General features: G+C 41.3%; 2 protein-coding genes across 2 annotated transcripts in view; one reads left to right on the top strand and one right to left on the bottom strand.

Moving 5' to 3' along the window:
* LOC106917871 (zinc finger SWIM domain-containing protein 6) overlaps positions 1–6,924 on the bottom strand; it is a 64,215-nt gene extending 57,291 nt beyond the window's left edge. Inside the window, exon 1 of the mRNA XM_088008806.1 lies at positions 6,441–6,924. Coding sequence (XP_087864932.1) covers positions 6,441–6,873 — 433 coding nt within the window. The 5' untranslated portion in view covers positions 6,874–6,924. The remainder of the gene's footprint in view (positions 1–6,440) is intronic.
* Positions 6,925–10,495: 3,571 nt separating this feature from the next.
* smim15 (small integral membrane protein 15) lies at positions 10,496–13,960 on the top strand. The gene is made up of 2 exons (XM_014985600.2): positions 10,496–10,595; positions 13,214–13,960. The coding sequence occupies exon 2, from the start codon at positions 13,246–13,248 to the stop codon at positions 13,465–13,467; it is 222 nt and encodes a 73-aa protein (XP_014841086.1). The 5' UTR covers positions 10,496–10,595; positions 13,214–13,245; the 3' UTR covers positions 13,468–13,960.
* The last annotated feature ends 1,017 nt before the right edge of the window (positions 13,961–14,977 follow it).

Below are 14,977 nucleotides of genomic sequence, written 5' to 3' on the forward strand. Positions count from 1 at the left end.
ATTAAGATTCTCCAGAGCGTGAACAAATTAACCTGAGTTATGAGCATGCAGACGCAAAAGACAGATCTCCTCACACACAACACACACACACACACCAATTTGTCTCTGAAATAGGTGGAGCAGAGGAGGATGACATTCACACTCAAACAGGCATGACCGCCATGGACATCCAGCGATATTTTAGGCAGGGGAGAAGCAAATTATTACAGGCTATCTTTTCCAGCAACACCACCGTGGAAAACACACCAAAAATAGTCGACAGGATATGCGACTCTGCTCTCCGTTCTACTTGAATTTAAAGCAGCCTCAAAGTGTCCACCTCATCACTCTGATTTGGGGCAGCGGTGTGATAAAAATGACATGCAGCCTCATGTGAAAAATTAGCTTAACGGGGAAAACTGGATAAATAGGCTGTAGCATGTAGCCTATGCTAATGATATAGCAGAGAGCGACATATGCCAGGCATCAGTATGTCACTCCTTGGGGACATGGGGCTTACCGTAACAGGATAGTAAGGGTGTGTGTGTGAGTGTGTGTGTGCGTGTGTGTATGATGCTTGGCATTATGGGTTTTTTTTTTAACCTCTTAGAACAAAGAAGGTGGGAGGGGGTTAGGGATATGAAGATGAAGGGTCAAAAGGAGGAGGAGCGGGGCTGTCTATGTTCTGAATAAATGAGACAAGAGGAGATGAACTTGACCCTGACTGGAGGGCTGAAACAGGAAGGAAGGTAATGAAGTGCAAACATGCTTTGTCATGCCATGCTAGAGCCATAGGATTAGAATTCTATAATTAGAGGATGGGGCTCCGTAATGCTAGCCTTTCTTTTCAAGCATGATGAGCCGCTGACTCTAAACTGCACAAAGGAAGAGGAGAACAGATGCTGCGATCAGAACAGAACAGGCAGGTCTTGAAGTTTTGCTTTAACAGTGGATTGATGCTCGGCTGCCACCGTGATCAGACTGACTGATAAGTTCAAAGAAGGTGAAACTCAGCGAGAAACGGCAGAGTGTTTCTGATCACCTCATGACAATTTCTCCTGCAAGGTGGCTTGGTAGGTCCAGGTACGATGTGCGTCACTGGTATTAAAGTACATGAAAAAAGTTTTACAGTTACGGACTCAAAAATGTTCAAAGGTTTACACGACATCGTGCGAGAGAAAGTGCAGGAGTGACCATTTTCTCTAGTTGCTCACTGCACCTCCCTCACCTGTTGCTGTGCGCTGCCGGTCAGCTGGGTGAAAGAAGAATACTAAACTTTTTCCTCGCTTAGAAGATATACCACTTTGGCTTTTTGAAAATGTTTCATGTTGCAAAATAACAAGAAAGACATGGCGTGGCAGTAAAGCATCCCTGTTCATCACTCCAACTGATGTAACACTGCTGAAAAGTACAACTCGCAACTGCTGTGTGAGCAGATAACTAGATAACTAGCCAAAGAAGTGCGATTCACTTAATCAGTAAACTTGATACAATAACTGCATTTCATCATAGTTTTTTGTTTTTCAAATTAAAGATATTTATTTACTCTCTCGTGGAATCAACAGTGGAGGAAATGGTAGAAGTAACAATCCCGACAACACTGTCAGTTTTGGGGTTTTTCAGACATTAAATAATTTAAAAGTTCAATAGTATGCCCAATACTATTGAACTTCATACATATTGGTATAAATAAGTGTTGCTAAAAGTAGCTTAGCTGTGATTTCCAACTGGAACATACTTGGTATGCTGGGTATGGTGACATTTGTGAGGTAAATAAGTTGTCACCATCACTTGCTCCTTGTTCACTTTTATCTCCTTTCAGTTTATGCTGAGAGATCGGGAAACATCGTCCCCTGCAGCTCTCTGAGCAGCTTCTCTTTGAAGAAAAGGTGAATGTGCTGCACAACTCGTCTTTTTGGCTTTTAATTAGCTTTGATTTATCTAAATTTCTTCTGATTATAGCTAAAGACAACCCAAGTACCTCCAGAGGGACTTGTACCACAGTTCGATAATCATGGGTGTAATGCATACCTTTCTCCCTATAAAAGAAGGCCCATGCCCGAAGCATCCAAACTGCAAGGTATGTCTGCACAGTATTTGTAATTGTTCTGTGTGGGAGCCTGCTGCTGACAGGGAGACAGAGAGTGAGTCAAGCTGTAAGTTTGCAGAGGCTAGCACAGGAACAAACCTGCACTTTAACGCATTCATATTCCTCTGGGTTTTCTCTCTGACAATCGCACAGGTAAGTAAGGACCGAAAGAATACCACGGATGTTGCTGTGAACATTTTTGTCAGCTTGTTAAAATGCAATCAGGACTCTATTTAAGAGGAGCACCAACCTTGTAGTGCTTTACGGGAGGCTGCAAATAGTCTGATCTGCCAAACGTACACTATAATTTCAGACTTAATATGCCTTCTGACAACTATATGATGAAAATATGTGGATGAGAACAGCTTTACTGAGATTCTGCCCAAATTAATACAGTTTCACTGAGGATGGAGAACAGGAGAAAGGTCAGCAGAAAAAGTAAACTGGGGAAGCCCAGCGTTCAGATCCAAGCTGTCAATTTTATGTGTGTACATTTACAAACAACAAATGTGGACCAAAGTGCTTTACAGTCAAAGCACAATGACGTACTAAACATGCTAGTAACGCTGTGATCAATGTATTTTTGTAGGGGAAAGGAAACAGGAATAAACATGGAATTATTTTCTGTTTAGGCTCCAGATTAAGCTCAAAATGTTTGAACAAGAGCTAAATCTGTTTTAGAACCAGGCCTTGTTAAGGCTGAGCTTCCACAACTCGGCACTCGGCAGGTGACAAATTCATCGGTGATCTGACAGTCGGAGGAGTGGGTTGGAGGTGCGGGCTGGAGCTGGCTTGTATGAGCCCGTTATAAACGAGGAGCAGCGGATTGCTAGATAACACTTTGCATTCATATATGAATATTTATCCCGAAGGCTGGCATTGGAACAGATGAGCTCGCATGGGAGAAAGAACAAGCTATCTGTCTCACTCTCTCCCCATTTCTGAGCCTCATTCTTTACTTTCATACATTCCCTTCACTTGCAATCACCATTTCAATGCCTCTCTTTCCTCTTTTGCATTTTCCACCCACATTTTTCCCTCTAGGCTTCCCCTCTTTTTCTTGATATCACCCGATCTATTGCTCTTCTCCTTTAAAAAAAAAAAAAAAAAAAAAAAAAAAGCTACCCCCTCCAATCTCTTCTCTTCGCGGCACTGATGCGTGGAAAGAGATGGAGCAAAAGAAAAGGGGAGAAAAAGGAAAAAAAGAAAAAGCGTGTGATTAATGTCGTTGAGAAAAAAGATAAATAATCACAGGAGACTGGGGGCTGGTAGTTGGCCTTAGGGGAGTAAATATGGAGAGTTTTATAGCTGCTCACTTGGGAGCAAAGGGAGGCAGAGGAGGAGGAGACTGGAGAGGAAGGAGAGGAATACGGCGACAGCAGATCCATTGAAGTATATTAGTTCCCCCCTCCCGCCTCCGTACACAATAACCTCTTCGTCTATTCTATTGCGCTACTGTCTTTCATCATCAGCGCTGAACCCCATCCCAGTGACAGCACAAACACACAGAAGGAACCGCACAAAGCCACGCATGCACCGACACTCGCCTGCACACACCCTCGCAATCAGCCCATGCTTCTTTTACAGGCCAGACCCAGTGGATGTGTTTGATGGGGCCAATACATGTGGTGTGTGATGTGGCTGACATCCACACACACACACGCACACACCCCTCACCCCCACCAAGCCCCCAGTCCCCACCCTCCCGAGCTCGTCCTGCTTTTAAGCCCTCATCCTCCAGTGGCTGCCTGTCCCCTGGAGTAGATTGCATCTTTTATTTATCATTTGCTCTTCCTTGGCTTTATCTTTCCCCAGCTAGTAAAATAAAAAAAGAGAGAGAGAGAGAGAGAGAAAGCGAGTGTAAGAAATTCTGGGGCAAAAATCGCAATCAGCATAACATGCCCTCCTCCCTGCTGTGTTCTCGCCTGTCATTCTCCACTCTGTGAGCATGCGGGATGAGACTGACAGCCCGCACAGATGAAGACAAACACGTGCGTGTGTGTGAGTGTGTGTGCAACCTCTTTCTGTGTTTTTTTTAAACCCCCCTACACACAGTCACCAAAGAAAAAAAAAAAAAAAAAAAAAAATATATATATATATATATATATATATATAAAAAGAGAGAACCACACAGACGGCCACAGAAAACAGAGTTGCACCGATCCGGCTCCTCCTGGCCGATACCAATGTTCTCTTTGGTCTGACCTGCTGATCCTGATTATTGATAGATTTCTATTAATTGTAGTTTTGAATCAAACTGATAATTAAGGAATTACAATATAATCGTTCATGATTTAAAGCACACATCTCCCTAACCTTTATCAGCTTTTATTGACCTCAAAAAATGGGCGTCAACGCCAATGCTACGGGTTGATGAGTTTATAAACCAAAAACAGTGAGAGTTTCTAGTTCTGATGGACTTTAAAGTCATGGGGGAAAAAAGTTGGATTTTTCAGCATTTTATCTGCCAATCACCAATTAAAGCTGAAACATGGGGAGAAAAAAAAGCTGATTCCGGTCTCTGAGTGTCGCCAATGTTTTTTCCTCTCTTGTGACAAATACTGGTGGCAGGACTGGCTCTGAATTGAAAAAAGTAAAAAGAAAGAAAAATACGTCCAAACTGAGAACTCATTGAGATGCAATGATAAAAGCTTTATTAACTAACAATTACCAAAACGAGCCGTTGAGATTCTTTTTTTGTTTTCCCCCCCATTTAGATTTGGAATCCTAAAGAAGTGACAAAACAATAGGCAGGCGATTTCTTTGACTTATCTATTCCGATTTTATTTGTTTCTTCTTTATCTGAAGACTATAACACATGATTAAATTAAAGTCATGTGTAGAGGTGGTAGTTCTGAAACCAACAGAAAATGAAGGAATTAGAAAACTTTCCCTCTGTGTATGTATCAAAACACGTCATCAGAAAATTACTAGGTTTCATTTTAGTAAAAAAAAAATAGGTGGGAATTCTTAGCTTTGATGCATTAATTAGAAACCAGAAATATATTGTTGTTGTTGTTCCCCCCCCCCCCCCCCCAACGTTTTACCTGCCAAACAGGGAAAACTTGGCTGATTCCAACCTCTGGACGACGCTTCGGTGGATCTCTAGTTGCAAATGACCTCGTTCCCCTCTTTCTGACTACTTAACCCAAAGCGCACACACTTATCTACTTAGTGATGCCTCATACTTTTTTATTTCACCCCGGGCTGAGTGTTCAGTTTCCTCAAGCCCCAAAAAGAGTGAGCACATAAATGAGCCTAATGCTGGGGAATCTGGTAAACAGGCCAGCGAGAGAAAGGGAGAGAGGGAGAGAGAGGAGGGAGAGCTGCCTGCCTGTCTGTCTGCTCCATGGCTACTATTGTGCACTGCACATTCTCTGAGCCCACAAGAGCTGAAGCCATCTCCACAGATTCTTTAGGGGGGAGATAGTAAGCCAAGAAGTGAGATAGGAAGGGAAGGGGGGGAACAAGGGGAGAGAGAGAGAGATGGAGATGGTGAGGGAGGCAAGGAGGGAGGAAGATCATGCATAAAATCTTGTTTACAGAATGCATTAAGATTCAGATGAACTGGGGAGGGTAATGGGATTAGAATCCTGAACCGCTTCCAAGGGTGGGGAGTCAGATTGACAGCTGAGTCTATTGCACTGACGAATCTAGTGAAATATTCGGGCTCTGGCAAAGCCAGCTAGCCAAGAGGGGCAGGGAATCAGAGGGGGTTTACTGAGCCTGGAGCACCTCTGTTTACTCCTAGCTGTACCACAAATAATGCAGCTGGAAGACAAAAACAACAACAACAACAACAAATCGTTGTCTGTGTAGGTGCATGCAGCTTGGGCTTCAGATAAATGTTGGAGAAGCTGGGAGGGGGTGGGGGGTGAAAAAAAAAGCTTCAGTGTGTCTCACAAAGATGTTTGGCAAACAAAATAGAAGCACTGTGGCTTTAAATCGCCGTCCCTCCCCAGCCTTTCTAAATATCGTCTATTTAGCCAGCGGTGAAAAGATATAGGGGGCTTTTGTCTGCGTACCCATTGGTGGGGGCATGGAGAGCTGGAAAGACACAAAAATAGGAACAAAGTCCTGAGCTTCCAATTGGAATTGCTCGGGGGCCATTCAATGCGCACAGCTCAGTGGTTAGAAACAAGGAGAAGTGGGCTAAAATTACGGGCTTATCTGAAAATAGGCTTTTCTCACACAGTTATAGGGTAGACTGGTGTGGAAATACCCTGCATTGTTTATAATAGGCACGGTTGTGGAAAAGAAACACAAGACCCCGTGGAAGGTCCACGGGAATAAGCAAACAGGGCGAGTGAGATATGTTTTCTTTCTTACAGTCTGTTTTTCCTGCATTATTGTGACGCTTTAGTCCACTCACCGACTTGCAATACGTTGTCCACCCAGCCACCCTCCAGCAGAGTGACACCCCGCAGAAAAGGCAGCTGGGTCTCGTCATTATTGTCCCCGCTAGATCCACTTTCCTCTCCCCCGGCGTTGAAAGAAGAGTACATACAGATCTCCTTCTCGCTTCTCGGGAATGACCAGTAAACGATCCTGCGCTGGACGGGCTCCGGGATCCTCTCGAACCGCTCCTCCACCCGCTGGAACGGCCACTTTTCCGCGACTCTGCGCGCCGCGATGTCGAGCAGCGACTCGGGGTTGTGCGTTTTCCCGTTCCCGGACCCTCCCGGAGCGGACCCCGCGCCGCCGCACGGGACTCCTCCAGCCCGCTGCCCCTGCCTGCATGCCGGGTTGTAGCCGGGCCGGCAGCAGAGCCGCTTGGCTGGGGGCTGCTGGACTCGCTCGGCCATGATCGCACCGCTTCCAACCTGAAGCGCAGTTCCTCTCCGATCATATAAACGGGATAAGGAAGAGAAAAGGGCAATCTCGAACCGATTGTTTGCCGTACATGGAGAGGCTGCCCTTATTTGGAGAGGTGGGCGGAGCTTGTGAGTTCCGTGAAGTCCTTTGTGTTGTCAAAGTAACGAGGATAGGCGGGGCCCTGGAAGGCAGCCAGCGCACGAGTGGCGCTATAAAAGGAACTGGAGGCGGAATTCCCGAACGTCGGCAAATCCTTTGTGAAGCCGTCCGGGAGCGCGAGGGCGGAGCCCAGGCGGCCGACGGCCTTTGAAGTTTCCTTTTTATTTGAGTTTAAAGGCGGGGACTTAATCCAGGGGCGGCCTCGAAGTTTCCCACAGGGGTAAAAGGGGCCAAGAAAACTGACTTTCTTTACCCCATCTTTGGAGGATAAGCTATCACCCAGAGCTCCAGTTTCTTCAATAACTGATGGTTGATTCTGTAGCTTAGGTTTAAAAGGACTTTCAGCTGTCAGAGATAGAAGGGCCGTAGGAGGAGGAAGAGGAGGAGGAGGAGGAACATTATGATATGAAGCGGACATGCCTGTCCACTTTGGTCACATCACTCACATATAGGTCAGCTGTTTGGTACACTGTTATTTCCATTTGCAAAAAAGTTAAAGTTGAAAAGTTAATGCCAAGAAACCAAGAAAGAGATAGATTCATATTGTGACTGCTTTAAAACAGTGACTTAAATAAGAGGAAGAGTTCAGCAGCTACTCACCATGTGAGAACATGTGTGTTTTGAAGGGAGTCACCATTCTATCTTCAGAAACCAAAATGGGTTGCACACTGACGGTTTTAAAGATCGGTGCATATATATGAATATTCACAGACCTTACATTTTTTCACATTTCTGTTTCAACTACAATCTTCAGTGTATTTTGTTTGGATATTATTTCATAAATAAGCACAAAGTATTAAATACATGTGAAAGAAAAAGGTGATGTCCCTAAATAAAATCAAGTTTCTCAACTGGCTTTCACAAGTCACCTTATTCATAAACAGAGGTACTGAAGTAAAGCTAGATCTATTCTATGAACACCTAGAGTTTTGCTAGAGAACATCAGTGAACAAGCAGCATTGTTAAAACGAAGGAAGGGGACAGGCCAGGAATAAAGCTCTAGAAAACGTTAAAGTAAAGCTATAAAGGTCATAAAACAATATCACTTTACGCATATCAAAGAACACAGTTTCATCCATCCATTTTCTTTACACCCTTGTCCCTCAGTGGGGTCAGGAGGGTTGCTGGTGCCTATCTCCAGCTAACGTTCCGGACGAGAGGCGGGGTACACCCTGGACAGGTCGCCAGTCTGTCGCAGGGCAACAGTTCGATCCATTATTTGAAAATGGAGAAAGTATTTCAAACCATTCCATTCCAAAGCCATTCAACTGAACTGACAAGGCAAGCAGGAGCTGTATTTATCAGGACAACCACTACGAGACTCATAGTAACTCTGCAAGTTCAGGAGAGACAATATGTTGATAGCTTCATCATTATTTTTGCAAAAATCTGCATATTATGGAAGAGATAGGAAAAGACAGCCATTGTCCCAAAAGAAGTTGCATTCACACAAGTTCGCTTTACAGGTCAGCAGCAACCCTTTAGCCAGAACTACAAAGGAAAGATTCAGATCAAGACATTCATTCTTCAGAATGGAGAAATTCAGGCCTCAATCCAACTGTGATTCTTTTGTAGGAAGAAATTTAAGTTCAAATAATCTCTCCTTCCAATCTGAGTGATCCGTGTGTAATATGCAAAGATGAAGATAGGAGTTTCTAGATGAAGATCTGTAGTTGCAATTGCCATGAAAGGTGGTCTTCAAAGTCTTGACAAAGAAGGGCAAAACACAAATGTGAACCACATCTTTCAGGTTTCTATTCATGAAAAACATAATAAATCACGAACTGTTTTTCTTTAACTTCTGAATCAAATACTACTTTATGTTAGTCAATTTCAGTTATTCAATTTATGTGCTTATTTAACAAGAACATTGTACAATAACAATGATTTCTGCAAATAAAATGGTTTCAGGGGTTTTAGTACTCTTTGCAAGGCAGTTTAAATGCATTATGTTTTGCAATTCATAGTGCATCATTTCCACTTACCCATACATTAGATAAAGTAATCCAAACATGATCAATTAATTTTAATTATTAAAATGATGTTCATAGTGTAAAGAGCCTCACTTTTGTTTCAACAAACCACTCACCAGCAGCTAGGGAGGGGCGGCTTTGCATTGCTTACCTTCTGGGTCTTACTGTGTGGTTAGACATGTGAATCTAAAAGGAATGCAACTTTAAAAAAATAAAAAGTAACCACCTTGGGGATGTTTTTCTAAATTGTCTATAAACTTGGCCAAAACTATGCTGGTAAACCAGGATGTGTGCATGCAGAGCCTCTATCTGCTGCATGTGTTCTCAGCTGCCCCTCTCCATCCTCTGTGAGTAAGTCTAAAAAGGCTGGCCTTTGAACTGCTCTGAAAGAGATCCATGCCGTATGGACAGAGCAGATGTGGCCTAACCTGATTTGGTTTCAATACTTCCCCACAGGAAGTTCACAAAGCCAGCAGGTCCTCCTTTGTTATGTTAGTAATTTTTCTCAGAGGGCCACTGAAGTCTTATGTTTTTTTCCCCTTACAGTTGTTGCTATATAATTTGCTTTTTTCAACTTTGTCAAAACTGTTTCGCAGATTATTCAATGTTTCAGCAGCAGATAAATGTCATCCTGTTCAGTATGTTGCAGGAAAATTCACTTGTCTGTTATTCAAGTCTTTTGTACCATTAGGCTGTAATCATCCTTTTGTTGCAGCTATTTTGTCACACTTATGGTTTACATAATGAAGTATATACACTCACTAAAACAACACAATTTGTGTTTTAGTTCACAAATAACAAAAAATAAATTAAACATAACACTTTTGATTTCCTTTATTCATATCCATGGTTCTAAAATTCAGAAGTGAGATAGTGTTCCAGTGATTGCTAGTAAATCAGAGCTCCTGATATTCTATATCGACAAAAACAACAACAACAACAACAACTCATTCTTACATTTACCATATTCTGAAAAAGCTTATTTTATTAGACCAAACATCAGGGTTTATTGCTAACTTAACATTGGAAGTGGGCATAAAAGTTGTTCTTGATAAGCTCTGAAATAAATGAACGTTTTATTTCAAGGCATTTAAACTATTGGTTCGACAGAAAGTGATAATGAAAGTCTAAAAAGCTGAAAAAAATGCAAAATTAGGGATACTTGTTAATATTTTTAGTTTTCAAAGCTAAAGGACTACATTGCCCATCAGCCACGGTATACGTCATATCCTATCACGAGCGAAAACTTGTGTTGCATTCACGGCCTCTTTGGTATACCATGGCACGGATTTCCTAAAATTGAAATAGTTCACAAAATGTTGACACTGCCGCACTATCTCTGTTAAAGCTCACACCATTTTCTTTGATACATGTTACAAAGTTATGCAAGACATAGGTAAGTGCACATTATAAAACAAAATACAAGAAACGCTCATAATTAAAAAAAAAGTAAAGACGAGTTGCTTTTTCCCCTTTCTAGGGAAATTTATTGAACGCCTCAAATGTTGAAACGGTTTAAGCGAAACAGGGAGGAGCTGGTGGTTATTATCGCGGATGTGAACACATATTTATGCACTTTGGTGAGTTAATTTATTTCTTATATTGGATTTTAAACCATTATTACTTTTGTGAAATCTTAAGTAGATAATATTTCCTCATGTTGCAATGCTTCTTTGCCGAAAGTCAGTGATTTTGCTTTCGAAAGATGGGGCCTTGCAGATTGGCCTTATTAGCTTCGATAGTAGTCGCAATTCAGATAAATAATTTTTCATCAAATCAATGAAATCCATAGTCAGTCTTTATAACGGAGATGATTTTCTTTCGGTTTTGGGTTGTTGGTTGGAGATTTAATCCAGTGTAATAGAACCGTTCGGCTTTTGATAAGTGCTAGCAGCCACGTAGGATAATGCTAGTTAGCAAATGGTCATGTGTTTTCTGAACATTAGCAGGAAGCTGGTGGATAAAAACCACAGTATTTTGTCATACATACATATATTAAGCCCCGGTCGGGTTCAGTAAGTAAAGTTACTCAACTTCACTTTGGGAAGACTAGTAATACAGGAGTTTGCATTGTAGCACGAATTTTTCACGATTTTACGGTAGTTTCATGATAATAAAAACTATTAGCTATGCATTCTTCTTTAATATTTATTTGAATAAGCTGTAAATAAAAGCAGCTAGAAGTAAAAGAAAATGGCTTTGAGCTTGAGTTGTTATCTAGTCCAACTTGATTTACATTTTTAGAGGGACGAAAGTAAGGCACATAATACATAAAATAATCATTACAAAGATAAAATAAAAACAACAACATAGAATAGGAACAAGGCGTGATTTTAAAAGAAACAGCGAAATAGCCTGTTTGATGTGCAGTTTTAAGTCATTCCACATTTTAAAAGCATGCTCCCCGCTAGCTTCCGCTTGTTTCAGGCAGACTCAGGAGCAGCTGACCAGCTGACATGAATGAGCAGGAGGAAGTGTAATAGTTCAGCAGCTGGGAAAGGTAGCAAGGGGCAAGACCACGGAGAGCTTTAAAAACAAATACAACAACTTTAAAATGTAGGAGTGAGGCTAAAATGAGAGGAATATTCTCATATTAGCACCACCAAATAATAATAGTAATAAGGAAAAAAAAAAAAAAAAAAAAAACATCCCACAGCAAATTGTACTCGCTGTAGCTGGGTAATATAGGAATCACTAACCCACAGATAAAGTGCCTGTAAAGTAATCCAGTCGCCTAGTAATGAAAGCATAGATTACTGTCTCAAAGTCCTAACTTTCTTTCTTGGCTAAAAGAAAGAAAGATACAGCTTTCTTTCTTTTAGCCAACTTCCTTAACTGATAAAAACTGGACTTCACAACCGTCCTCACCTGACCGTCAAATTCAAGGTCAGCCTCCTCTTCAACCCCAAGTTTAGTAATGTACTACTGCACCTTGACTTACTTGCCAAAGCTGCTTTCTAAATGTTAGGTGTGATGAACATCTATCTGTTTTCTGTTTAATCCTGTTCAGAACCAGACGGTAGAATAGGGCCTGTCGTTAGGGGTCCAAGGGTGAGCTGTGCAGTACACCTGACTCAGTGTGTCTGTCTAATTCTAGGTTAAAAACTGACATTCTTTCAAATTTGACATTTCAAATTTTTGTAAAGACATAGTCTGGAAGCAGTAAGGCTTTATTGCTTGTTTTATTACAGCATATTGATAAAATGCCTCTCGTTGAGGATTAAAACAAAGAACCTGTTAATCCTCGTTTCTTTCTTTTTCTTTCTCAAAGATGTTTCTAAAATCTAAATTCACTTAAAATGGTTGTCAAAATGTGTAACTTTGCCAGCTTGATTCTCAGGTGAAGCCAAACATTTGTGCACTCGGACCCAAAACTATTAAATTTGCAGTTAACCTCAACAAGAAACGGCCAGCCAAGCTTTGTGGGTAGATTTTCTGTTAATGACTAAATCACGGCTCTGCTTATCTATAAACTGCTTTTCATTTATTTTGTTGAGCATATTTGGTCATTATACAGACTCTTGGGGGGGAGGGGGGGAGATTTTCCGCCATGGTTTTCAAACGTTACAACAAAACAGTCTGAAAAGTGAGGCTTGCATTTGTATTCATCCTCTGTAAATTAACAGCTGCAGGTCTTTTGAGCTATGTCTTTTAGCAGTTTTGCATATCTAAAGAGTGATATTTTTGCATATTTTTCTTTGCAAAACAGCCCGAGCTTAGTCAGACTGGACCGACATGCTCACACACAAATCAGGGCTTTCCAACTCCTGTCTCCTCGGAAGCTGCTGTGTGAAAACTTTTAGATGCTTCGCTGCTCCAGCACTTCATTGATTGCTGCGGAGGCTTGATAATGAGTCAGTCATTTGACTCGAGTGGATTGGGACAGGGATGCATCTGAAAATGGCGTTCGGTGTTAAATTTGGTGTCATCTAAGATCACCTTCTTCCACATGCTTGCATATGACTGAACTGAGCTGAGGTTTTTAAAACTCTGCATATTGCTTTATAATCTAATTCTTCTTTAAACGTCATTTGTACATTAAAATGTTTTTTTTATTTTTGATTTTACTCCTCTTAGCGATGTGCTACTTCATATTGGTCTATTAATGAAACCCCAGTAAAATATATTAAAGTTTGTTGTGGAAAGCTGATTATGTGTCTTCGTTGCCCTCAGCTGCTCACGGTCGTCTCTGTTTCAGGTTTGACTTGACGCTGGCCGTTGCTGAGCAGGATGATTGATGTGCGAGCATGGGCAGAGTATGTTGTGGAGTGGGCTGCCAAAGACCCCTACGGTTTCCTCACCACCGTCATATTGGCTCTGACCCCTCTGTTCATCGCCAGCGCGCTGCTGTCCTGGAAACTGGCCAAGATGATCGAGGCACGTGACCGCGAACAAAAGAGAAAACAGAAGCGTCAGGAAAACATAAACAAAGCCAAGAGGAAGAAAGACTGAAGCCGCCGGAGGAACGGGGGGGTCGCGATGGAGGGGGTGAAGGAACCGAGCGAGCTCGTCCCAGCCCTGCTGTCAACACCGGGCTGCTATGCCTCATGTCCAAGAGGAAGGACGCTGGCCCCTTGGGCTTAACAGTGGACAGTGCTGTCCCTGTGGGACTCTGGTCAGCAGGAGCCCGGTGGTCCTCTGCTTCACTTTTTCTACAGAGATCTCTGGTTTTATTTGTGCAGCTGCTAAAACGTTGCATTCCATATTAACATCCCTGGTCTCCTGAATTAACCTGATAATAATGATGATGATGATGATTATTGGAAGATGTTTTGTGTCAGTTACTTGCTACCAAAACTCAAACTTTCTGATCAATAAAATGTTCATGGTTAATAGAATTAAATGCCTTTAATACTTGGTTCTTTTGATTCTGTACATCACAGATCTGAATGAAGATATACTTTGAAACATATTTCTAAATAAATCCAGATGGAGATAAAACTGAGAGGAGCTTCCTGTATGCGTTTGATTACGGAGAACATTTTGTTCCTGGCTTTTTAAGGTTTTTTTGCTTTAACTGCCCCGACCACTATTTTGATTTTTTCTTATTTTTTAAGGTTAATATCAAAAGAAACCTGTTTTGTATCAAAGGTTAATGAATGAATTAACAGATTATCCCCATTTATGAATCAAAATAAATATATTTAACCTTTATCTGAATATCAAACTAAAAAGGTTTTTACTTAAAAGCTGTAGAAGTCTTTGACAGAAAACGATGGCATTTTTTAGTTTTGATATATGAAGGAAAGTTTACGTTTTTTTTATTGTTTGACTTGTGGAACAGCAATTAGAAAAGATTTTGATCTGATTGTCTTGGGTTTTAATTGAGTTAAACTTGGCCTGTTGTAAAAACCCTGTGAACTCGCCCTTCATCACACTGCTGACTCAGTACTGCTGTTTTTGTTAATAAACCCTGACTGGTAAATATTTGTATCACAACAGCTATTGTGTCTAAAAAAAGTAAACCAGAAAACATGTTGAAGATTGAATATGAAAAACGATGGAATTTTAAAACAGAAGATTTAGAAGAACCTGTCCAGATGGCTTAAGGACAAGCAGCTGTAATGGATGCATGGATGAAAATCTTTCAAACAATGAATACTGGAGAAATCTAAACCTAACGATATTTAGTACGACCGCCCTTCAAAACAGAATCAGTTCTACATTTTCGCACGGCTTTTGGTTGTTCCAAAGCGTCATTCAGACAGTTCCAGTTCAGCAACAACCTGTTCATCAGCTATCAATTAAAATCAGGTTTGCTGAAACCTGCATGGCACTTTGTCTTGAGGACCAGTGCTGAAAAACACTGACTGCAATATTTCACGAGTTGTTCAGCTGAAGTTAAATTTACTTAATTCTAAAAGTTTTTTTTTTTTTTTTTAACCCATAATATCTTAATAGAAGCAGTTATTAAAACATTCCAGTTGTTCCAAATTGAGCTATCCATTTCATGCTTTCAGCA

This window comes from Poecilia mexicana, unplaced genomic scaffold, assembly GCF_051168715.1.
Source record: "Poecilia mexicana isolate PSO_F unplaced genomic scaffold, ASM5116871v1 scaffold_9, whole genome shotgun sequence".
In the NCBI taxonomy this organism is placed as follows: domain Eukaryota; kingdom Metazoa; phylum Chordata; class Actinopteri; order Cyprinodontiformes; family Poeciliidae; genus Poecilia; species Poecilia mexicana.